Source organism: Bubalus bubalis, chromosome 12, assembly GCF_019923935.1.
Source record: "Bubalus bubalis isolate 160015118507 breed Murrah chromosome 12, NDDB_SH_1, whole genome shotgun sequence".
NCBI classification, from domain to species: Eukaryota; Metazoa; Chordata; class Mammalia; order Artiodactyla; family Bovidae; genus Bubalus; species Bubalus bubalis.
The window spans coordinates 47,060,826-47,086,161 of NC_059168.1; the positions used below are offsets into that span (position 1 = coordinate 47,060,826).

The 25,336-nt window shown below is 44.3% G+C and overlaps 1 protein-coding gene across 1 annotated transcript; it reads right to left on the bottom strand.

Moving 5' to 3' along the window:
• Positions 1-4,348: 4,348 nt before the first annotated feature.
• On the bottom strand, positions 4,349-9,079 carry TEX37 (testis expressed 37). The gene is made up of 4 exons (XM_006074738.4): positions 8,999-9,079; positions 8,042-8,078; positions 7,212-7,304; positions 4,349-4,894 (listed from the first exon to the last, which is right to left on the bottom strand). Exons 2-4 carry the CDS (start codon positions 8,066-8,068, stop codon positions 4,472-4,474), a joined length of 543 nt encoding a protein of 180 aa, XP_006074800.2. The 5' UTR covers positions 8,069-8,078; positions 8,999-9,079; the 3' UTR covers positions 4,349-4,471.
• Between the last annotated feature and the right edge of the window lie 16,257 nt (positions 9,080-25,336).

Sequence of the window (25,336 nt, forward strand, 5' to 3'; positions counted from 1 at the left end):
GAGCGACAAACACACACACACACACACACCACAGACATAGAGAACACACTGGAGGTTACCTGTGAGAAGAGGAAAGGGGGAGGGGCCAGAGATTGGGCTTTGGGACTAAGAGGCACAACACAACATGGTAAACCAACTTCAATAAAAATTTAAAACCAAACCTGTTTAGTAAGTGATTTGGTAATATACATCAAGAACATATATACTTTGACCCAGTAACTTCGTCTTTCTTTTTCTACTGAACTGGAGAAAAAAGTTTATTCTGTGACGTTACTTGTAAGAGAAAATACATCATTGGAAACTTGGATGCTGAACAATACTAATTATGCAATAATTAGTCCGTGCAATAATATTTATGAAGGTTTAAGGTTGAGTAACAGTGTGTTTACTTAATGCAACAAGACCAAGCAGAATGTAAAATAATGTGTTCAGTGTGAGATTTGTAAATATGCATATAAACATGTAAAATGTGCATATAACTAAACACAGACTGTATCACAGGTGTTATGTTCACTCAAAAGGTATGAGCATTATTAATACCCCTTACAGATGAGTAAGTTACTGTTCAGAGAGATGAAATAAGTCTTTGGAATACTCCTCAGCTGGTAAATTGTGAACTCAGGAACCCCAGTTTTGCCTGGCTCCCCCAAACTGGTGGATTTCCAGTTATGTCTGGCTCCACTGCACAATAATTTAAGAGTTACCTTGACTCCCTGGGCATCAAAAAGTCAACCAAAGTTGTCAGTGAGCAGTGGGATTACAGGTGGTTTCTTTTTCTTCTTCACACTTTTCTTCATTTTGCAACATATTCCAGAGAAAATATATGCAGATTACATATTTAAACTTTTATATTTGAAACTAAATAGTGAACATATTTGGAGCATGTGCTAGATAAATGTTTATATCGACCAATGTGCAAAAAGCTCCTATAAATTGATGAGAAAAAAGATAAATAACTCAAGGGAGAAAGATGCAACTCAGAAACCCAATGGTTAGATTCAGTAGCCAAAAGATTCAATATATTGCTAGAAGTTAAATTAAAACTATGATGGTACATTCTGATGAACCAGCAGTTAATACTCCATGCTTCTACTGCAGGGGACTTGGTTTCAATCCAAGAACTAAGTTCGCACATGTCTTGTGGTGTGGCCAAAAAAAAAAAAAATGCCAAAAACAAACAAAAAAAACCGCCAAAACAAAACATGATGAGATACCATTTTCCATCTTATCAAATTAGCAAAATTTTTAAAGATTCATAATATCCACAAGCTGGTGGCGAGATGGGAAAAGAGGCACTCTTACCCACTGCTGGCAGGAAGGAGGCTGTTCTGATAGGATCTATTAACACTATATACTCACATGGTTTGACCTGGAAATCCCATTTGTACAATTCTGCCTAATAGAAATCAAAGCACCATTTGTAAGGATATATGTTTATGAATAATTATTGTGGCATTATTTGTAGAGAGGGAATTGGAAAAAGCATGACTATCCACCAATATGAAAATAATAAATCAAAATCTATCAATTCAATGGATTATCAGGCTGTCATGAAAAAGAATTGGATCTATAAGTAATGGAGTGTGAAAAGGAATAGAGTACTGTGTATAGCATCACTACTGAAGTGTGATTTATCTCCCAGCAGCACTGGCATCATCTGGGAGCTTGTTTGGAAATACAGAATCTTGTTCTCATTCTTTTTTTTTTTTTTTCTTAATCTTTTTCTTTTTTTTTTTGATGTGGACCATTGACCATTTTAAAAATTTTTATTGAATTTGTTACAATATTGCTTCTTTTTTTATGTTTTTTAGGCTGTGAGGTATGTGGGATCTTAGCTCCTTGACCAGGAATCGAACCTACATCCTCTGCACTGGAAGGAGAAGTCCTAACCACTGGATCACCAGGGAAGTCCCTCGTCTCCATCCTTGACCTCCTGAACTGGAATCTGCATTTTAACAAGATTCCCTACAGAAACACCAGTGTTTAGTGTGATCCTATAAAGGGGATGCCTTCTCATATGTCATGGCAAAAATGGTCCCACCACTTCATCTGAAATAGATGGGGAAACAGTGGAAACAGTGTCAGACTTTATTTTTCTGGGCTCCAAAATCACTACAGATGGTGACTGCAGCCATGAAATTAAAAGACGTTTACTCCTTGGAAAGAAAGTTATGACCAACCTAGATAGCATATTCAAAACCAGAGACATTACTTTGCCAACAAAGGTTCGTCTAGTCAAGGCTATGGTTTTTCCTGTGGTCATGTATGGATGTGAGAGTTGGACTGTGAAGAAGGCTGAGCACCGAAGAATTGATGCTTTTGAATTGTGGTGTTGGAGAAGACTCTTGAGAGTCCCTTGGACTGCAAGGAGATCCAACCAGTCCATTCTGAAGGAGATCAGCCCTGGGATTTCTTTGGAAGGAATGATGCCAAAGCTGAAACTCCAGTACTTTGGCCACCTCATGTGAAGAGTTGACTCATTGGAAAAGACTCTGATGCTGGGAGGGACTAGGGGCAGGAGGAGAAGGAGACGACAGAGGATGAGATGGCTGGATGGCATCACTGACTCGATGGACGTGAGTCTGAGTGAACTTTGGGAGTTGGTGATGGACAGGGAGGCCTGGCGTGCTGGGATTCATGGGGTCGCAAAGAGTCGGACACGACTGAGCAACTGATCTGATCTGATCTGATCTACCAAAGTCCGACCTTTACTTCTACATTAACTTCTCACTTTTAGCTGGGTGCATGGCCACCTGGGACAAAGATTATGTTTCCCAGCCTTTCTTGCAGTTGGGTGGGACCATGTGGCTGAGCTCTGGCCAAGAGGACATGACTGGAAGTGAAGAGGGTCATTTCTGCCCCTAAAAGGGACATTGACTGAATCCCCCTGGTGGTTTCTTACTTACATTTTTTTAAGTGTGCACTTATTTTATTTATTTATTTTTGGCTCTGCGGGGTCTTTGTTGCTATGAGGACTTTTCTCTAGTTGTGGCAAGCAGGGGCTACTCTTTGATGTGGTGCAAGGGCTTCTCATTGTGGTGGCTTCTCTTGTGGAGAACCACTCTAGGGCATGCGGACTTCAGCAGATGTAGCACATGGGCTCAGTAGTTGTGGTTCCTGGGCTCTAGAGCACAGGCTCAATGGCTGTGGCACACAGGCTTAACCACTCTATGGCACTGAGATCTTCCGGGACCAGGGATCAAACCCATGTCTCCCGCATTGGTAGGTGGATTCTTTATCATAGAGCCACCAGGGAAGCCCTGTTTCTAACTCTCTGCTAACTGAAAGTTATCAGTCACAAAATCAGCCACTGTATGAGTTTGTTCAGTTGCCATAACAAAGTACAACAGTCAGAAATTTACTTTCTTCCAGTTCTGGAGGCTGGAGGATCTAAGATTAAGATCTGGCAGGGTAAGACATCTTTATGGCTCCCAGGCTAACGTTTTGCTACATCTTCACATAGCCTTTCTTTGGAGAGAGAGAGAGAGTGTGTGTGTGTGTGTATCTTCCCATAGCCTTTCTTTGGAGAGAGTGTGTGTGTGTGTGTGTGTGTAGAGCTCTCTTTGTCTGTGTGTGTTTACTTTTTTCTTTTTCTTTTTAAAGACCACCAGTCTTTTCAGATTAAGCCTTCACCCTTTTGACCTCATTTAACCTTAATTACCCCCAACTCCATGGGGTCACAAAGAATCAGACACAACTGAGTGACTGAACTGAACTGAAAGGCTCTGTTTCCAAATACAGTCACGTTAAAGGTTAGGATTTCAACATATGAATTTGGATGGGGGACACAATGGACTCCACAGCAGTCACCTGGGACTCAGAGCTAGAAACTGCTACAAAGAATGCCCTTTCCTCTTCTCTCACCTGCTTACCTCTAAACTGTTAGATGAGAGACTAACTAGTACATTTTTCAAGACTTTTTACTTTGGTTCTCTTTGTTACAGCACCTTAGCCTGTTTCCTAACTGACCCTTACATTTGTGTTCCCCAAGGTCCACTGAGCAAGAAGAAACACAGGAAATGAAGCCCTCTAAATGGTTACTGTTGATTGCTACAAGGGTTGGAGTGCAGAATGAATTAAGAGCATTGAGGTAAAAACTTATCCAACAGCATTTTAAGGTTTACAATCATACCCAACTTTCAATGACTATGGGAAACATGATTGTTTTCCCTTTTGTAAGACTCCTTACAGCAATGTTCTTACTTATACTGAAACACACATATTCCACCCTTCATACATACCAGTTTCCCTTCTTCCCTCCCTCCCATCTTCCTTCTATGGCGGGGATGCTGTGCCCTGGGGCAGGCCAGGGAGTCAAGTCAAACCAGGCAGGCCAAGTCAAGCACAGTCTTAGTGCCACTGGATTGTCTTTCCAGAGTTTTATTTTTAGTTCTCTGATCCATACATCAAGGGATTTCCTTGTGAGAGGGAGGAATTTCCACAGGGCCCTTGGAAGGTGTTCTCAGCCTACCTACTGGTAAAATGGCATCAAGGGGCCCCATCGGTTCAATATGGGAACCTTGTCTGTACAGTGATAAGGACAGGCACAGCCGGGCAGTAGAAAGTAGCCTTTGCCCACGTCTGGGGCAGGCTGGCGCTCAGGCTCTAGAAGACAGGGGAAGTCAGCACTCTGTCGAATCCGGTTCGGGTCGCCATGGGCCAGGTACAGAGCATGGGAAGCTGGGTACACGGATGGACAGTTGCTGGTGAACCTCCATTTATCCTCCACTGGGGCCACATGGTCCTGTGGTGGGAAGAAGCCAGGTTGCCCCAGGTCCTTGGCGGTCATGTGGGGTCTTTTGAAGGCAGGGTATCCATCTTCTAGCTTGGGGTTGGGGCTGGGGGTGGGTCTGTAGAACTCTTTGTCCCGGAGTTGGGTGTCCAGCTTTGCTTGCTGCGGAAATAAATCATATACAAAAAGAGGGCTGAGAGAGGCAACAGTGAGGCTTCTTCCTAGGTAGTCTCCAAGACAGAGCACACTTGGAACTTCCCTGGCAGTCCAGTGGTTAAGACACCATGATTCCACTATAGGGGCATGGGTTCAATCCCCGGTTGGAGATCTACGATCCCACATACCGCAAGGTGGCCAAAAAAAGAAAATTAAATTTAAAAATAAATAAATGAGACAGGGTATACTTTTCTTTATTTTCTAGAGATTAGTTTTTGAGTGGCAATATATACAACAGAAGGACGTACCAAAATAGTACAAAAGGGTTTATAGCGAAAAGTAAGTCTATTTCCTACCCTCCTTCTTTCTCAGGTCCCCTCTCCAGGGACACCCACTGTCATCAGAGTGTTCTGTGTCTTATTAGAAATATTTTATGTACATGTAAACTTACACGTATATATCCAGATGCCTTCCATCTGTACACAAGTGATACATATTATTATTCCAGTCTGCACTTTGCTTCTCCTAAATAATCTCAGAAACTGTTCCACCTTTGTTTGTATAGATCTTCTTATTAATTTTAGTGGGGTTACCTCAAGATATGAAAAGATGTCTTAAACAAGACTTAAAAAGAGCAAGGGCTTCCCAGGTGGCTCAGTAGTAAAGAATCTGCCTGTAATGTAGGAGTCGCAGTTTTGATCCCTGGGTCAAGAAGATTCCCCTGGAGAAGGAAATGGCAATCCACTGCAGTATTCTTGCCTGGAGAATCCCATGGACGGAGGAGCCTGTGGTGCTCCAGTCCATGGGGTCTCAAAAGAGTTGGACACGATTTAGCAACTAAACAACAATGAAAAGAGCAAATGATAAAGGAAAAGACTGACACATCTACCTATATTAAAATAAGAATTTCTATTCAGTGAAAGAGTGAAATGACGAGTCACAGACTGAATTTTGCCACTTATATAACTCACACATGTAAGATGTCCAGAATATTTAAAGAACCCATACGAATTAATAAGAAAAAGACAAGCCACTCAATAGAAAAGTGGACAAATGACATAAGCAGAAAAATAAATAGCCATGAACAAATGAAAGGATGAAATCACTGAAATGAAAATTATGACCACAAGAAAATATTATTTCAAGCCCAGCATCACCGACTTGATGGATATAAGTTTGCGCAAACTCCAGGAGTTGGTGATAAACAGGGAAGACTCGCATGCTGTAGTCCATGGGGTCGCAAAGAGTTGGACACAACTGAATGGCTGAACTGAAGTCGGCAAAAATGAAAAAAAGTCTGACACTCCCAAGGAATGACAAGATTGGAGAGCTACCTGACTGACTGTCCTGGTGGGAAAGTAAATTGATACATCCACTTTGGAACAGTGATGTCACCTCCAACGAGCAATTCCACCCCTGGGAGGGGTGAACACCTGCACAGGAGGCCCTGCCTCATCTTCATTGCAGTATTTGTGGGTGGGAGGAGTCACAAAAAATAAATAACCCCAATGTCCACTGACAGGAGAGGGGACAAATGCGTCATGGCATCTTCGTGCAATATAATATTTATACCGCAGAAAATGAAGAACATGTCATAATGTTCAGCAAAACAATAGAAGTCAGAGAAGAGGACAAATAATATGATTCAATTATATAATGAAGTTCAAAAAGAGCAACCCTAAATAATTTATTTAAAGAGATTGTTGTTGTTTAGTCACCAAGGTTTGTCTGACTCTTCCAGACCCCGTGAACTGTGGCATGCCAAGCTTCCCATTTAAAGAGATACATACATAAAGGTAAAACTATTTAAAACACACACACATATAAGGGAGTGCTTAACCCAAAACTCAGAAGAATGATTACCTCTGGAAGTCGGGGGAGGGGTGGGAACAGGGAGGGGCACGCAGGGCTCTAATGTGTTGTGTTTTAAGCTGGCTGATAATAGGTACATTGGAGTTTATCAACATTATTTAAACTGTAAATGTTTTTTATTTACTAGGTGTTGTATGGGTGACCTACTTGGTGTATATTTGAAAACAATACACACGAACTTCCCGGGTGATCCAGTGGCTAAGACTCCGCCCTCCCACTGCAAGGGGCACTGGTTCCGTTCCTGGTCAGGGAAGATCCCGCATGCCCCGAGGCATGGCCAAAAAAAGAAGTAAAACAGTACACACACGTACACACAGAATACCTCTTTAGATCTCCTGGCTTCAGACACTGTTCTCAGTAAGTGCCCTCAATGTCCACACTCACAATAAAAATGGATAAAGAGGATTTCAGTGGGCGGTTGAATGGAAGGCAGGACTGAGTGACTTCTTACCTCTTCTGATGTGACCCTGGCATATTTGTGCTTCCCATAAGGTTTGTAGTCGATCATGTAGGAGCTTTGGTATATGTCCAAATCCACAGGGGCCTAAAGGTTAAGGGAGAACACTAAACAAGAGATTTCAACATGTCGTTCTTCCACTTAAAGGCTTTCAGTGACTTCTCATTGTTTGTAGGACAAAGGTTAACTTTTGAGCCTGGAATTTGGAGCTCTTCATGATCTGGTTTCTACTTGATTCTACCATCTAAACCCCCTTGGCCCAACTCTATGCCCATTACCCCAGCCTCACTGCTTTTGACTCTTCCCAGGTAGCTGGCACATATTCTTATCTCCGGCTGAAAACATGAGCTGTATTCTTCACCTGCTGGCAAATTCCTACACATCCTCCAAAACCCATATTAAATCCCTTCCCCCCAAATTTCTCCCTCTCATCTCTCTCTACCTTCCAACAATTAAACTCTTGTTCCTCTGCTTCTATGGCACATTTTACATCCCTCAGTACAGCAGTTATCATGGTGTGCTATCACTGACTTAGTGAAGGATACTCGATTAGGATTTAATCTTAGGCATCTCTGCAACCTTAAAGCCCAATGCACTGCCCGACACACCATGGATGAACAATAAATGTACACTAAGCAAGTAAAGGAATCTCCAGAAAACTATAAACTCTTAACTTTCTTTGCTTATTTAAAAAAAAAAAAAAAGAACGCCATGCAGGGTTGGTAACCAGAGGGAGCTTCAAGGAGCCTGGCCCTCCCTGGGGCTGTTTGTCAATGCTGCCGATCTTGAGGTGGTCACAGTGGTCAGAAGCCCACAACACTCACCTGTCCGGGGAACACCACACCTGACATAGCAGACGACCTAGACACAGACAAGATGATTAGCCCCGTTTCTGCCACAGGCAGGGAAAATAGTCTAAAGCTCCACCAACCAATCACATGACTCAATCGCCAGGCATTGGTGACGGCAGCAGGGAAAAATGGGTTGGTGGACGGGGTCCTGGGGCACAGGGGCTACAGCAGGACTCAGAGGGAATCAGTTGTTGAGAACATCAGATTTACCCCTCAGGCAGAGGTGAACCTGATAGCAAGTGCTGTGCTAGTAAATGTTTAGCAATCTCCTTTTTGGGCGAGGGAGGCAAATAAACCCCAGTTTATAGTATTTGCGAAGTTCTGCTAAGTCATTTCCACCCTGGCCCATTTCGACCCACTCCAGTATTCTTGCCTGGAGAATCCCATGGGGTCGCAAAGTGTCAGACAGGACTGAAGCGACTTAGCACTCATGCAAACAGAATGTGCTCCCAGAGCCGGGATGACTCCAGTGCATGGGGTCCCTGGGAGCCAGGGTTCTGAACAGCCCTGAGAAAGCAATGGTCAGGCCTGGAACTTAGAGGCATCCTGATGCAGAAGCACAAACTATGTTTCTAGTGGAGACTGAAGGGATCCAAGGTGATGGTTTTGAGGCTCTGCGTTCTTGGTGAACAACAGCTGTGGATGAGTCCAATCACTCCCTAATCCTGATATCTTAGTGGGGAGGCCTTTCTACCTGGGCTTGGGGGAGCTCTCTGAGCCCACTCCATCTCACATACTTGGCTCTCTAGGTTCTGGATGGCTCCTCCATTTCATTCCCGTGGCATCCTGCCCTGAGCGCCATTCCATTCAGGGTCCGTGGACCATCAGGGTGGTTGAGAGACCTCAAATAGCACCCGTGTCCCTTCCTTTTTGTGCATAGACAGCTCCTCTCCCAGACAGGAAGCCAACTTCAATGCAAAGAGCACCTACCCTTCCTTCTGCAGAGAGGATAATGATGTTTCAGCCCTGCCAGTTCCAAGTGTCCCTGCCACCTGGACAGGCTTGCTGCTGTGTCCCTCACCACAGCGGTCTGTGAGATGAACCCTGACCCATATGATGTTGGCTATTTTGGTCACAGTCCCTGGGCATTGTGATGGAGTGACTGGCCAACCTCCTGTGTGTCTGTCCCCTAATCCCTGGCCCACCCTTTCTCACGGAGAGCTGATCGTATTCCAGCACACCTGAGCCAACATGAAGCCTGGCAGCATCGAAAGGTACCCAGAATGCAAGGCTTTCCAACGCTCTGCTGAATCAGTCTATTTGCAGGTTAAAAAGAATCTCATGGGGATTATGACATTAGACTTTCTGTGACTGAATCCATCTCATACCAGAGCCCTCCCAAGCATCTGTCGCTTGAAAGCCTGGCTTATCCCTCCTCTGTCTGTCAAAATTCCACTCTCTTTCACAATTATTTGGATGGTTGTAATCCAAAACAAAAAATAGTAAGTGTAGACGAGAATGGGGAGAAGCTTGTGCATTGCTGGAAGGAATGTAAAATGATGCAGTCACTGAGGGTAAGTGGATAAGTGCTTGACGGTTTCTCAGAAAATTAAGCATAGATTTGCCGTGCGTGTGTGCATTCGTGCTAAGTTGCTTCAGTCATGTCTGAGTCTTTGTAACCCTATGGACTGTAGCCCACCAGGCTCCTCTGTCCATGGGACCCTCCAGGCAAGAATACTGGAGTGGGTTGCCATTTCCTTCTCTGATAGATTTGCTGTTTGATCCTGCAATTCCACCTCTGAATATGTACCTAAAAGAACTGAAAGCAGGGACTCAAGCAGATATTTATACATCTGTGTTTCTGGCAGCATTTTTCACAATAGCCAAAGGGTTGAAACAACCCAATAATCCATCGGTGGATGAATGCATAAACAGACTGTGATGTAGACACACAATGGAATATTACTCAGCCTTCACAAGGAAGGGAATTCTGGCACATGTTACATGTGAGAACCTTGAAAACATGCTAAGTGAAATAAGCTAGACCTTAAAGGACAAATATTGCATGATTCCATTTACATAAAACACCTGGGTGGTCAAATTCATAGATACAGAAAGTAGAACGGTGGCTGCCAGGGAGCTGGGAGGAATGGGTATCGAGTTTCAGTTTGGAAAGAGGAAAGAGTTATGGAAATGGAGAGTGGTGATGATTGTGCAACATTGTCAAAGTATCTAATGCCACCAAACTGTGAACTTAGAATGGTTCAAATGATAAACTTTACATATATATACCATTTGCATAAATGTTAATATATTTACTCTCATACACACCAATTCCACTCTAAGGGCCACCTCTTCCACAAAGCTTTCCTTGGTTTCTCTCTAGATACACCATAGACTCCTTTCATTGACCCAACCAATATTTATTGAGGACTTATTTGGTGTTGGGCATTGTTCTGAACCTTGCAGATTCATCAGTGAACAAAATAGATGGAAATTCCTGCTTGCATAGGACTTACATTCTGGTGTGAACAAGACGCAGAGTAAACCAAGTCCTAAGTGATTCAGCCTCCATTAGATTCAGCAAAGAAGCAAGATAAGGGAAACTTCCTTGGTGGTCCAGTGGCTAAGACTCTGCGATACCAATGCAGGGGGCGTGGGTTTGATCCCTGGTCAGGGAACTTGATCCCCACTAAGACCCAGCATAGCCAAATAAATAATTTTTTTTTTTTTTTTTTTAAAGAAGCAAGATGGCAGAATGACTGAGGCACTTCAGATTGGGGTTGAAGTTGTCCAAAAAGGAGAGAGATATTAAAGCAGCAATCTAAGCACAGAAAGAACCAGCCATGCAACTGTATAGTTCCATATATACAGTAGGTCCTTGTTGTTTATATATTTTATATAGAGTGGTGTGTATCTATTAATACCAAATTCCCAATCTATCCCTCGTCCCCTTCCTCTTGTTAACCATGAATGTGTTTTCTGTATCTGTGAGACTATTTCTGTTTGTAAAGTCCATTTGTATCTATTTTTCTTTTAGGATCCTACATGTAAGTGATAGCATATTTTTTTTTCCCTTTCCAAACTTACTTCACCTAGTATGATCGTCTCTAGATCCCTCCCTGTTGCCAGCAAATCTTTAGTTCCTTATTGATAAAACATATATTCATAGATTGGATGGAAAACTAAAGGAGAAAAGGCTTTCCCAATAATTCGGTGGGGAAAGACCTGGAGAAAAGGGCTTCCTAGCACAGGGGTCAAGAGTCCAAAGCTTGTAAGACAGGATCAAGAGTAGAACAAGAAAAGCCAAGGAAAGGAGTGGGTGAGGGCATGAAACCAAGAGAGGGAGCATGTTGTGCATCTGTGACTGTCCCATTTTTCATTCTCGCTTCCCTTTAGAGAGCTGTTTCTCTCCCTTTCAGGAATCATGTAGTTTAAGTGGTGCTGATCCTACCCCAGCTCTAAATGGGTGTTGTTGTCCCTAGAAAATTCCAGCTCTAGGCTGCCATTCAGGGAGAGGCTGGTGACCCAAGGCGGGCTGGTGAGTACCATTCCCAGCTCTTGGGGAAGAGGATCTCTCTTTCTGAGACAGCATACCTCAGGGTCCCTATTTCTTCACTGAGAGTTGAAACACTGTGTTATGTTTCAGACTTCCTCCAACCAGACTTCAAATAGTCAGGGATTTTTGTAAAGCTTGTGATGGACCATGCAAAATATCACGTGGTGCCAATTTTTAAGTTTGTACAGTGTGATGATTGTTTTTCAGTCGCTAAGTCGTGTCTGAGTCTTTGAGACCCCATGGACTGCAGCGTGCAAGGCTTCCCCGTCCTTCACTGTTTTGACAGTCCATGGGGTTGCAGAGTCAGACACGACTGAGCATGCACGCATGCACAGGGCCAGATTGGGTCTGATAAAAACAACAGTTATAGTGCAATACATGTTATTTTTCTGAAATACACAACACAGGTAAATTTCTCATGGTTCTTGCCTTCTCCTTCAACAGCACGTGTGTGTGGCAGGGCAGGGGGGCAGGGGGCATCTTTTCCACGCTCATTAGGTATGAAAAATAAACCAGAAAGCAAATCCTGGTTGTTATTTTTAAGCCTAAATCACATACAAGTGCTAGCTTCAAATTGTGTGGGCTAAGATAAACTAAATTTCATAATACACCAACATAAGTTCATAATACACCAACACAAGTGTATTCCTAAAAGCACGGTTAAGGTGAAGTAAATGTTGTTTAAAAAGCACACACCAAAAGATAGTGTGTGGACAGGATTCAATAAACAGTGTATGACAAAGCACCGGGCACAGCAAAGGCTCTCAAAAAATCCTCCCCTTCTGCCTCTGGGAGGAAATTAACCTCTGCATCTTTATTTCTTTTCTTTTTTTACATTGAAGTGCAGTTGATTTACACTGTTTCAGGTGTACAACAAAGTGATTCAGTTATACACACACACACACACACATTCCTTTCCGATTCTTTTCCATTTTAGGTTATTAGAAGATATTGACTATAGTTCCCTGGGCTAGATAGTAGGTCCTTGCTGTTTATTTTATATATAGTAGTGTGTATCTATTAATTCCAAATTCCCAATTTATCCCTCCTCCCCTTCCCTTTCGAAAACCATGAATTTGTTTTTCCTCCCTCTCTGTAAGTCCATTTCTATTTTGTAAAGTTCATTTGTATCTATTTTTTTTAGGATTCCACATGTAAGTGATATCCTATATTTGTCTTTCTCTGTCCAAACTTACTTCACTTAGTATGATCATCTCTAGGTCCCTCCCTGTTGCTGCAAATCATCTTTGTTTCCTTATTGACAAAATACATATTCATAGATTGGAAGGGAAGGCTAAAAGAGAAAAGGGCTTTCCCAGTGGCTCAGCCGGTAAAGAATCCACCTGCAATGCAGGAGACACAGGAGACAACAGGTTCCATTCCTGGGTGGGGAAGATCCGCAGAAGGAAACTGCAATCTACACCAGTATTCTTGCCTGAGAAGTCCCACCGACAAAGGAGACTGGTGGGATAGTCCTTAAGGTTGCAAAGAGTCTGAAAGGGCTGAGCGTCTAGGCAAACAAAGGAGAAAAACGCGCACAATGCCTTGGCACCTGATCTGATATGCTGCAGGAGCTTAATTATTGCAACCTTCATTCATCTGAGAGAAATTCCTATTGGCTTTCTCTGAAGAAAAACCTGGGCCCGCAGTTTCTGTCTATGCAAATTCAGCTTGCTAATGTTGTTAAATCACAGGAGGAAATTCTTCTGGAAGCCCTCGAGTTCCTCCAGGCTTATATTAAAGGGATTACAATCCATTTCCTTCCTAATTCGCCTAATGCGCTCTGGGAAGCCCTCAGGCCGGGGATTAAAGCATTTACGCCTTTAATTAGGAGCAAACCTTCCCCCAGAGCCTGAAGCACAAACAGCGAGTCGACACTACAAAGGCCTCCTCCCAGAGCAGTGGGGATATTGATCCCCATCCGGGAGCCCGGAGTCTCGGAGGGTTTAGCAAACGCTGCTTTTCCCAAACTGGGTATCTGAGCCGGGAAGGCCCTCAGTAGAAATAGAAACCCCTTCACGCCAAGAGCAAACAAACAAACAAAAGTCGATCCGTGGAGTTCAGCAGCAGCGGAAGCATCTTCAGGAGGGGGAGGGTCCGCGGAACGGTCCCACCGCCTCGCTCTTCTAGGTTTTCCCTGTGCGCTCACCACCGGGTCATTAGCTTTGAAGTGGAGGGCTCTGAAAATTAAGCTGTGTTTGTGCATCAGCGAGGTCTGTCCCCACACGGATGCTTTCGCCAGCTCCCAACACAGTCTGCTAGCCCCTCCCACGCCAGATTCCTGGGAAATTCCTGGGTCGCCAAGCTATGGATTTCTTCAAGGGCAGCGCGGTGACTGCTTCAGAGTCGCCTGGGATGCGCATTAAAACCCAGATTTCTGCTGCCACCTTCAGCGTCAGAATTTCTGGGAGAGGGAGCCAACTAGGGAATCTACCTTTTCGGAAGCTTCCCCGGTGATTCTTAGGATTCCTACACTCCTCTGGAAGGAAATCCTGGCTGGGCCACCCCCAGCCTTTGTGCAGAAGAAGCTGAGACCCAGAGCCTTCCAGGATCTTGTACAAGGGCAGTCAATCGACTCGCTGCGATTGGTACACTGGTGGATGTGTAGGGTACTCCAGAAATTATGCCAAAAGAGCTGGGGAAATTGTTAAATTGGGACAAAATGTGGGGCATTTGGCTTCATTTATTCAACACACACGTATGACCACCTTTGGTGAGCGAGACGTGTTAAATGCTGCTGCTGTGTGCGTGTATGTGTGTGTAATAGTAGTAGTAGGAGGAAGGGTGTGTTGTTGGAGTGATGATAAAAAATGGAAAACATGGGACTTCCTTGATGGTTCAATGGTTAAGACCCTGCACTTCCAATGGTAATGGACTTCCCAGGTGGTGCAGTGGTAAAGAATCTGCCTGCCAAGGCAGGAGACGCAAGAGATGTGGGTTTGATCCCTGGGTCTGGAAGATCCCCTGGAGAAGGGCACGGCAACCGACTCCAGTATTCTTGCCTGGAGAATCCCATGGACAGAGGAGCCTGGTGGGCCACAGTCCATGGGTCACAAAAGAATTGGACATGACTGAGCATGCGCATACACACTTTCAGTGATCAGGGAACTGAGATCCCACATGCTACATGGTGCAACCAAAAAAAGAAAAAGAAAAAAACACACCAGGTTCCCGCCATCTAGCACTTTATAACCTGGTGAGTGGGGGGGAGAATGAACCAGCACAGGTGGAAGTGTGGAGGCAGGACCATGTGGTATAGAGTCGGGCCGGAGACCTAGCAGAGACGTGGTGGTGAAACCAAGTCTTAAATGAAGAGCTTTCTTTTGCCAGAAACTGGCCCTTCTCTGAAGATTCCATTTCCTGTCCACCCCTGCTCACCCACCCCCCTTTTCTCTGAACATTTAAGACACTCCAGCAGATATCTGTCACTTTATAGATGCTATTTCCATTAGGTATGCGTTTTTTACTTCCTCAAGAGATCTGAACTGCCTTTTGCCTCTCTACACCCTCTGAGCCTAGACTAGACCTGTAAATGCTGGGTCTTCCATGACACTCTTTGATTGTCTGGGGAATTTTTCAAGGTCAAGCTGGAAGGGCAGGCTGCGGTAGGACAGTGAAGGCCCTCAATGCTAAGGAGTGTGGACTTTCAGACAAGAGGCTGAGTGCGAAGAGGAAAGAGTTTGAGAGTCAGGTGACTTTGCATTTGAACCCAGCTCTATCACTTACTGGGCTTCCCAGGTGGCTCAGTGGTAAAGAATCTGCCTGCTAGTGCAGGAGATGTGGGTTCGATCTCCAGGTCAGGAAGACCCAGAGAAGGAAATGGCAACCCACTGCAGTATTCTTGACTGGGAAATCCCATGGACAGAGCAGCCTGGCAGGCTACAGTCCATGGGGTCACAAAGAGTTGGACATGACTGAGCATGCACCCATGCACTACCACTTAACAACAGTGTGTCCTTGGATAAGTTACTTATGTTCTCAAGTGGTCAAATGAAGGTTGAAAATGCCTTGCTGGCAGGAGAAAGGGATAAAATGCTGTGTTGGTCCTGCTCAGCACGATGCTGGACACATACTGCAAATGGGATGTACTCAGTGAAGGAGAATGAGTGTGGTAGATACCACGCAATAGTAACATGATGAAAGGGACGTTTTAAAGAGGTCAGTGTGGATGAGTGTGCAGCACAGACAGGAAAGGGGACACAGCCGGAGAAATGACAACAGCTGGAGCCTCTGCAATCAGCCGGGCACTTGAGAATTGGCTGGACAGTTGGAGATGCTGGTAACAAACAACAGAGCATGTACCCTGTGCTGGTCACTGTCCTGACAGCATCATCGTGACCCTACAACAGATTCTTTTTCTTTTTGATTGTGCTGGGTCTTAGATGTGGCTTGTGGGATCTAGTTCCCCAACCCAGGCCTCCACTACATTGAGAGTGCGGAGTCTTAGCCACTGGACCACCAAGGAAGTCCCTACACAAAGCCTTTTTCATCCCTCTCTTCATTTTGTAAATGAGGAAAATGAGGCACAGAGAGGTTAAGTGACTTGCTTAGGGTCCCTTGCGCCTAGTAAGTGGCAGAATCAGGATTGCAGCCTCAGCTGCCTTGGGCCAGAGTCCACATTCTCCATCTGAGGGCCGTACAGCCTCCACACACCTGGAGAGACAATGGACAGGGTTCTAGAAGAGGGCAACCTGTATGCTGCACTGCAAGGGATGGTCTTCCTTGCAGTGTCCTGAAATTGCCTGAGAAAGTGAAAAGTGGTTCCTAATCTAGAGACTGGCACCCATGGCTGGGCTGTGGTGTCCTCCTGCTAAATGTGAAGATTCATGTAACACACACATTCGACAAGACCCGTGTGACTACAGCGGATCAAGGCAGAAACAAGACTACTCTGTAATTATGTCTGAACCCAGACAAAGGAGGAACCCTGTCCAACACACAAAAATGACCAAAAAGCTTCATTCTGGCTAATGAGCCACTCCTGCTTCTCATCTTAACCCTCCTTCCTGATAGACAAAAATTATTGTGATACCCAATTATAGAGTTACACCTGCTTCCCAACATTGTCCGATACAGACCAAAGCCCCGCTTCCTCGAACTCTCCCTCAAAACCCTAACACAAGGCCAAATCCTATGATCAGTACTTCCTGACACCTCATTCTAACAACTCCCCCTTGTGTGTCTTCTCTCTCTGGACACAAACCTAGTTGTTCAGTCCCAGGCAGGTTCCTGGATGGAAGTCACTGACAAGTCATTGGAAATCCCAGTGTTTCAATATCCAAGCTGTTTCCCAGATTGCCTCTCCCTGTCAGAAGTGGGATCTTGGTCAGGCTATGCCATGACTGGAGCCTCAGAAACAGTCACTATAATTATCTTTGTGTTCCCCTAATCCCAGGTCGGAGAAGGCAATGGCACCCCACTCCAGTACTCTTGCCTGGAAAATCCCATGGATGGAGGAGCCTGGAAGGCTGCAGTCCATGTGGTTGCTGAGGGTCGGACACGACTGAGCGACTTCACTTTGACTTTTCACTTTCATGCATTGGAGAAGGATACGGCAACCCACTCCAGTGTTCTTGCCTGGAGAATCCCAGGGACGGGGAAGCCTGGTGGGCTGCCGTTTATGGGGTCGCACAGAGTTGGACACGACTGAAGTGACGTAGTAGTAGTAGTAGTAATCCCAGGTGGCTCAGTGATAAAGAATCTACCTGCCAATGCAGGAGACTCCGGTTTGATCCCTGGGTTGGGAAGATCCCCTGAAGAAGGAAATGGCAACCCACTTCAGTATTCTTGCCTGGGAAATCCCACGGAGAGAGGAACCTGGTGGGCTACAGTCCATGGGCTCACAAAAAGTCAGACACAATTGAGGGACTGAGCACACACACAATCTCCTTTACAGAAAAGAGAAAGAATTCTTCATTAAAGTGACGGTGAGGATCATATTGACATCAACAAATTGTTAAGAAGATTCAATAGGGACTTTGGTCCAGTGGTGAAGAATCCACCTTCCAACAAGGGTTCAATCCCTGATCGGGAAACCAAGATCCCACATGCCCTGGGACAACTAAGCCCATGAGCTGCAACTAGAGGGCCTGTGTGCAGCAAGCAAGACCTGACCCAGCCAAATATATATATAGGGCTTCCCTGGTGGCTCAGCTAGTAAAGAATCTGCCTGGAATGCAGAAGACCTGGGTTCGATCCCTGGGTTGGGGAGATCCCCTGGGGAAGGGAATGGTTACTCACTCCAATATTCTGGCCTGGAGAATTCCATAGACTGTATATAGTCCATGGGGTCGCAAAGAGTTGGACACGACTGAGCTACTTTCACTTTTTTATTAAAGAAAATTCAATAGCAGAACATGCAGCCATGTCTAGCATGGTGACTGGCAGAAAGAGCTTAGACTGCAATTCTTAATTCATTTTATTGTTATTTCAGCAGTTGTCAAAAGCATTTAAAAAAATTCATCCAGATTATTGGCTTCTCTGTATTAAAACAAGGCTCAAGTTATGGAATATAGGTGAAGAATGAGGTATTGAGTGCCCCTATATCATACGTTTTTCCCAATAATGAAGCTTACTCTTCTAAAAATTGAATATTACAAAAATTAAACTGTGTCATATTTAACAATCTTTTTCTTGTGTTTAGCACAGGATTAGGCATTTCTCAGAATAAAAATACACAAATGACCAATAAATGTATCATTTCAAATCAAAGGAATGCAAATAAATATGAAATTTCCTACTTATGAGTGCCAAAAGGAAGTTTTATTAATAAGTATAATGTCCAGTACTGGCATGAGGCAACAGGCACTTTTTCATACATGGTAGTCATGAGTATAAACGACCATAGCTTTTTCAAAGGCAGTTAGAGCTACCTGCCTAAAGATCAGAAGGCTGTACTCTTTGACCTAGCAGTTACACTCCTGCATGTTGGTCTGACATCAGTTATCACGCACATGTACCAAGACAGGCATAGGATGGTTCATTACGGAATTGCTTGAAACAGGAAAAACTTGCAACAAATGAAATCTACATTGGCAGGAGCTGATTAAATAAACATAGAAAAATCCACACTGAAATATTAGCACACCTTTAAAGGAAATACAATAGACCTTCAGATGAACTGAAATGAGAGGATGTTCATGTCCATGAGAAGGAGATACTATTTCTGAGAAGATATTAAAGAATAATTGTGATATCCTTAGAGATGGTTGGATAAAATCCTTTTGCCTAAAGACCTGGAGGTGAAATGGAGAATTACACCTCTCGGGGTCTCTTTTCCGTAGTAAATCTAAACTGTATCCCGTGACTGCTCAGTAACTAGTGATTATTATGATGGTTGATGATGAAGAAAGAAGTGGTAAAGATTCTATGCCCCAAAGAATTAGAACACTACTATCCCTAAAAGATCTTACTTTACCTAACAGTTACCCCAGCATATTAGCAGCCCTTATTTTGTCTCTGTTTATCTCTGTTGCCTTCCCTAAATTCTTTCCAGTGCTTTTTGGGCCATGGGTCTGGGGTCAGTGGTGGGTCGGGCTATTAGATGTTGAAAGGGCAAGGTGATCAGTAAGTCACACTCCCATCCCCTCCCTACCTGACCTGGCACTGGCACCGTAATCTGTGAGAGGATCTGCCTTTATGCCATCACGTTGGAATGAAGTGCCGAGAGGAGCATCTTCCCAAGGAACCCCGTTGACAGATTGGTCAGTCACCTTGAGGTCAGACCCCCTCATACCTCATACCACAAACCTGGCCACGAGAGGTTGGGAAAAAAGACTGACTTTTTTGAGCACAAACACTTTCAAGGTAAGCTGGTGGATCTTTAAGTGTGGTCCTTGGACCTCCACAAGTAACTGCTAAAAACAGTCTCAAAATCCCATTCCCTATCTTCCAAATCAGATTTTGATGGGAGAAGCTGGAGTCAGGCATGGGAGTCAGCATGTTAGACAAGTTCTCAAGAAGATTCTTTTGTGCCCTGAAGCTTGAGGACAACCTAGACAGACTTTGGTGATATTTTGCCCATAGGCAAGTCTTTCAGCAACCCATGATGATTGATCATATCTTTGTGTGAAGCATTTGCAGACAGTCAAGTGACCTTATGGCTCCATTATCCTGCGGTAGAGAATAACTAGAAGTAAAAAATGCAACTTGGGACTTCTCTGGCAGTCCAGGGATAAACACTTCACCTTTCAATGCAGTGGGGTACAGATTCCATCCCTGCTCCAGGTGCTAAGACCCCACATGCTTCAGGGTCAAAAAGCCAAAAAATAAAACAGAAGGAATATTGTAACAAACTCAATAAAGACTTTAAAAATGGTCCACATTAAAAAAAAAATCTTTAAGAAACAAATGAAGCTTGATTTAAGTGGGTGCCTCTGTGTATATTCCAGCAAATATCAGACGGAAGATAACACCAAAAACAGTGTTGGGAAGAGAAATAAGAAAATTTCAAGACATATTGTATAGATACAAGCCATTTACTCTGTGTGTGTGTGTGTGTGTGTGTGTGTGTGTGTGTGTGTGTCTGTACTTCATGGCATGTGGGATCTTAGTTCACCAACCAGGGATCGAACCCATGCCCCCTGCAGTAGAAGTGAGGAGTCTTAACCACTGGACTGCCAAGCAAGTCCAATATGCCATTTACTGATACTTAGCAAACATTTATTGAACAGCTCAGAGATATAGATACGAATTTATGAAAAAGAAAGATTTTAAAACTTGAAATAATTACCCTTAGTTCTGAGATTTCCTCCCTGTTTATGTCTATTTGTAAAGTATCGTGGACACAGGCGCCAAACCTTCAGTGACGATTTTTCACTCTTCCAGGCCTCACATACCAGAATGTCCTAGGCAGGGAAGGCCCCTTCCCAGCTCCAGGACAGTGTGTCTGAAGCATTCCTCGTCTGCTTTTGTAGATGGTCCCTGCTCAGTAAGGCAGTAACACCTGGCTCTGCCTCTCAAAGCCCCAACGTGCCCCAGACATCTACCCAGTTCCTGACTTCCATCAGACTTGAGCACAGGTTTTCCTCTCCATCCCACTCCTTCCAAGTCAGGCATGATCCCAGATCCCTACCAGGTCCATCCCACAGCCCAGTCTCAGCCTTGCGTCATCTCCTGCATCCCAGGGATGTTCTCCCCTCCTCTACGTCAGCTTCAATGTCCCATCTACCATCTCTCTCACCTTCTAAACCTTAAATACCAACACCGCACACCTCCTGTGAACTCAAGGCTTTCTTCTCCTCTAGAAAACATGACAGTTTCCATCAGACAGGACTGAGCAACTAACGCTTCACTTCACTGTCTTATGAGACACAGAGGAGGGCTCAGAACTCAGAATCAGTGTGTGAAGGGGACGCTGAGGGTGACAAAGGCTTCCTGGAGGAGCTGAGCCCTAGGTGAGGTGTGGGAATGACTAGGGCTCTGCCCTTCACACACTCACATACATACACACAAGCACACCTCTCAGCAGGTAAGCTGGTTTTTGCTGAATCAATCCCCTTATCTGAGGCTGTCTTTGGTATTCATTTGAGCTGAACTGAACTGACAAAGAAAAGCTGTGGAGTCTGAGACTATAATAGCTTCAACACTTGATGAGAGGGGTGAATGTTGTGGAAAGAAAGTGGACCGACTATCCAAACACTTGTTTTCATGGCCCAGCTTGCCACTAACCAGCTGTGTCACTCTGGTCATTTAATTTTTCAGGGGGCAGGAATGAGGTAGGAGCAACAGGACCTAGTGAGGAGAAAGGGAGAGAGAGAGAGACATCATTGGTACCTGGGACCTGTTTCCCCATGACACAGACTTCTAGAAGACAAGAACCTCTCGTCATTAAAAAAAAAAAAAAAAAAAAAAACTATTTATTTATCTGGTGTGTCTGGTCTTAGTCGTGGTGCATGGGCTTAGTTGCCCCCTGGCATGTGGCATCTTAGTTCCCCAACGAGGGATCAAACCTGCATCCTCTACATTGGAAGGTGCATTCTCAATCACCGGACCACCAGGGAAAGTTCCAAAGCTCTCATCATTTTATTGTCTATTATACTTCTAGGGTTGGACTATACTGTGTCTTAAAAAAAAATTATCCTCAAAATAAAAATGTTAGGATCTATGGTAAAATTTCCCCTCGATTCTCTGAATCAGGAATAACAAACTCAACTAGTTTTATTTGTTTAAATTTATTTTATTGAAGTATCATTGATTTATGTGTTAATTTCTGCTGTACAACAAAGTGACTTAGTTATACACATATGTGCATATGTTCTTTTTCATATTCCTTTCCATTATGGTTTATCATAGAATATTGAATACAATTCCCTGTTGCTATATAGTGGGACTTTGCTGTTTATCCCAAACCAGACTTATTTTAAATTTCAAGGGTACTGCAGATCCTATGACCATGTTTAACTTTTATTTTCTTCATAACCCTCACACCTTGCTGGTGAATCTGTCTGCCTCGGTTGGACATGGTGCCTTAGCACCTCATTTGGAGATAAGAAGAAGCTGTTCTTTTCTTCTCACACCTGTAACACCACTTCCAGGAGTCCAGCCAGCTCTGACTCCCATCTGCAGACCGTGGGCGTTTCCACCCTGGCTTCATTGTCTCCTATCCTTTTTTTCCTTCCTTATTATTTTGTATCTTGTTGTGTTGTCTGTATTTTTGCAAATCACCCTGAACCCTTCTAGAATAAGGCCAGGCACACACATGTATCTTACTGATCATCAGCATTCTCTTTCGGAGACCACTGAACTGCTTGATTCAACTCATTCCTTTGTTAGTGTTTGTTACCCACTGGCCTTTTCATACTGTTTGTAGGGTTCTCAAGGCACCTTTAGCCATCTGATATGAAGAGCCGCCTCATTGGAAAAGACCCTGAAGCTGGGAAAGATGGAGGGCAGGAGGAGAAGAGGGTGACAGAGGATGAGATGGTTGAATGACATCACCAACTTAATGGACATGAGTTTGGGCAGACTCCGGGAGATGGTGAAGGACTGGGAAGCCTGGCATGCCGCAGTTCATGGGGTGGCAAAGAGTCGGACGTGACTGAGCAACTGAATAACACACTGGTCACCCTGCCAGGGGGAGGGCAACACACACTACACAAGTAATAAGAGAGAAAATTGATACCAGATAGAATTAGTGCAAAGGAGGAAATAAGCAGTAAAACAGGGAAGGAGGGCAGCATTTACCCAGGAAGGTGCAGGCAAGGCCTCTCTGAGGACTGACACTTAAGCAGGGACTTGGAGGACAAGGCAAGGTGGGAGAGGCCAGCCCAGGGGAGAAGCACAGAGAAACAGGCTGGGTGGGTTTCAGGAGGGGCAGAAGGATGGTGTGTGAGGGGGAGAGGAAGGGCAGCAGGCAGGCAGAGATGTGTCAGCCAGGTATGTAGATTTTGGTTTCAGTGCAAAGGGAAAGCCCTTCTTGTACCAGAAATGACAGGTTCTGTTTCTGAAGATGACAGCCATACCATTGAATATCACTTTGAATGCAAAGGCAACAGCTATGGATACATGCAATGACTCGGATGGATCCCAAGGGTATAAATGATGCATGAAAAAGAGAAGCCCATCTCGAAGGGTCACAAACCGCACGATCCCATTCATACAACATTCTCAAAATGACAACGTGATAGACAAGGAGTTTATAGACAATTATAGAGTGGACTTCCAGTATTCTTGCCTGGAGAATCCCATGGACAAAGGAGCACGGTGGGCTACAGTCCATAGGGTTGCAAAGAGTCAGACATGACTGAAGCAACTTGGCAGGCACCCACATAGGGTGGATGCCAGGGGTCAGGGGAAGAAGACTGGGTGACACTATGAAGTGTAGCATAAGGAAGATCTTGTGGTGATGGAACAGATTTGTATCTTAAAAAAAAAAAATTAATTAATTACTTTGGTAATTAGTTGCGACATTGGTCTTAGCTGCAATATTGGGATCTAGTTCCCAGACCAAGAATTGAACCCAGGCCATGGAGCATGGAGTCTTAGACATTAGACCATGAGTAGATTACTAAGAACTCACAAAATGGACGCAAAACAGCAATATCTTAGGTTTGTCTAGCATCTTGTGTGGACACATAGAAATATGTACATAAGACATTTGTGCTTCAGAAAATATTTGTGTGCATAGGTCGTGATTTATGAGCATAGTAATAGATCATTCGATGATTGGGATCCATTTATTGGGGGGCTCTGGTATTATTATGTGGGTTCAAGCCTGTGGATTCTGAGACATAAACACAAGTAACACTGATGAAGGATTACCAACACAGAAGAGCTTCCAAGAAGCAGTGTGCTTGGAGAAACCCAGTCAGAACTGATGCTGTCAGTGGCTGTGGTGAGAGGGTCAGAGCCCTTTGAGGAATAAAGATACCCTGTAGCATTGAGGTTAGGGTCTCACCTCAGGGTATGGTTGGCCTAGGCCAATGTCTGAAGGAACTTTTGAAGGAGCTGCCTTAGAACGGCAGGTCAGATCCACCCCCAAGCCCCCACTCACCCTGTTCTGCAGCCAGATTGGCCCTGCCTTGACTCTCTGGCCCAATCAGTGCCCTCTGAGCTAACACTAGGGGACCTGGACTTCGCGACACCACCCACTCAACAATCCTATCTTTATGGTTATTAATGTCAATATCAGTGAAAAGGACTTACCTACAGAACCCTTCATCTGGCCACATGGATGGGTCTTGTCATTTCAATGAGACCAGTGCTGCAGAACTGGACAGGAGGCTCCCATCCCAGGGCCATCAGAACAGAAAGAGCATTTTAGCTGTTTACATCTCCTGGTCCTGAGAACTAAAAGAACACACGCTTTTGCAGAAACAAATGTTCTATGCTCACACTGATCTTTTCAATTACGTTAGAAAGGTTTTGGTTTTGTTTTGGCTGCGCTGGGCAGCTTCTGGGATCTTAGTTCCCTGACCAGGGGTTGAACCCTGGGAGACAGCAGTGAAGAGTCCTAACCACTGGACGGCCAGGGCACTCCCCACAAAGCCATTTTATGGAAATATGTGTGGAAGTTAACTTGACTTAAAAAAAATTCTTATTTATTTGGCTGCACTGGGTCTTGGTTGCGGCATGTGGGATCTAGTTCTCTGACTAGGGATCAAACCCGGGCCCTCTGCATTGGAAGCGCAGTCTTAGCCACTGGACCACCAGGAAAGTCCCGTTAACTTGACATTTAAGACTTTACAAGTAGTAAAGGAAATAGCATGACAAAAGGATATCTTTGCAGCAAGCCCTGAAGTTCTTACTGTCTTCCTCAAGTATTTATAATATCCAAGCTTGCATGATGTCATGAATGGCTCTCCTCCTTCCAGCCTCAAAAAGGAAATAAAAGCCTTAGAGGATATGAAGATTTGACCATATTCCAAGCCTCAAGGTGTTAGAAGTTTAGAGCTCTTTGAATTCAGACATTTACTTGAATGTCTCATGGCATCTCAAACTGAACTTGGCCGATGCATATTTGGGAGGATACACGGAAAGAAAACTGAGGAGGCAATACGCTAGAAATCAGGATGTCAGTTACCTCTGTAGGGAGGGCTATTTGTGATCAGGAAGGATGCTGATGCAGTGAGTGATTTGCGGGGTTCCAGGAGTTGGTGATGGACAGGGAGGCCTGGCGTGCTGCGATTCATGGGGTCGCAAAAAGTCGGACACGACTGAGCGACTGATCTGATCTAATCTGATCTGATTCTTAATCTGGGTAGAGATTACGTACATATGTTAGAATAATCCATTACATTATGTACATTTTAGGGCTTCCCTGGTGGCTC

What these genes read in the sequence shown, in the direction of transcription:
- TEX37 (XM_006074738.4), bottom strand. Translation starts at nt 8,068, where the DNA reads ATGTCAGGTGTGGTGTTCCCCGGACAG. An exon ending in GTGTGGTGTTCCCCGGACAG is followed by an intron (nt 7,305 to 8,041) that starts GTGAGTGTTGTG and finishes CTTAACCTTTAG; the next exon opens with GCCCCTGTGGATTTGGACAT. An exon ending in CCAGGGTCACATCAGAAGAG is followed by an intron (nt 4,895 to 7,211) that starts GTAAGAAGTCAC and finishes TTATTTCCGCAG; the next exon opens with CAAGCAAAGCTGGACACCCA.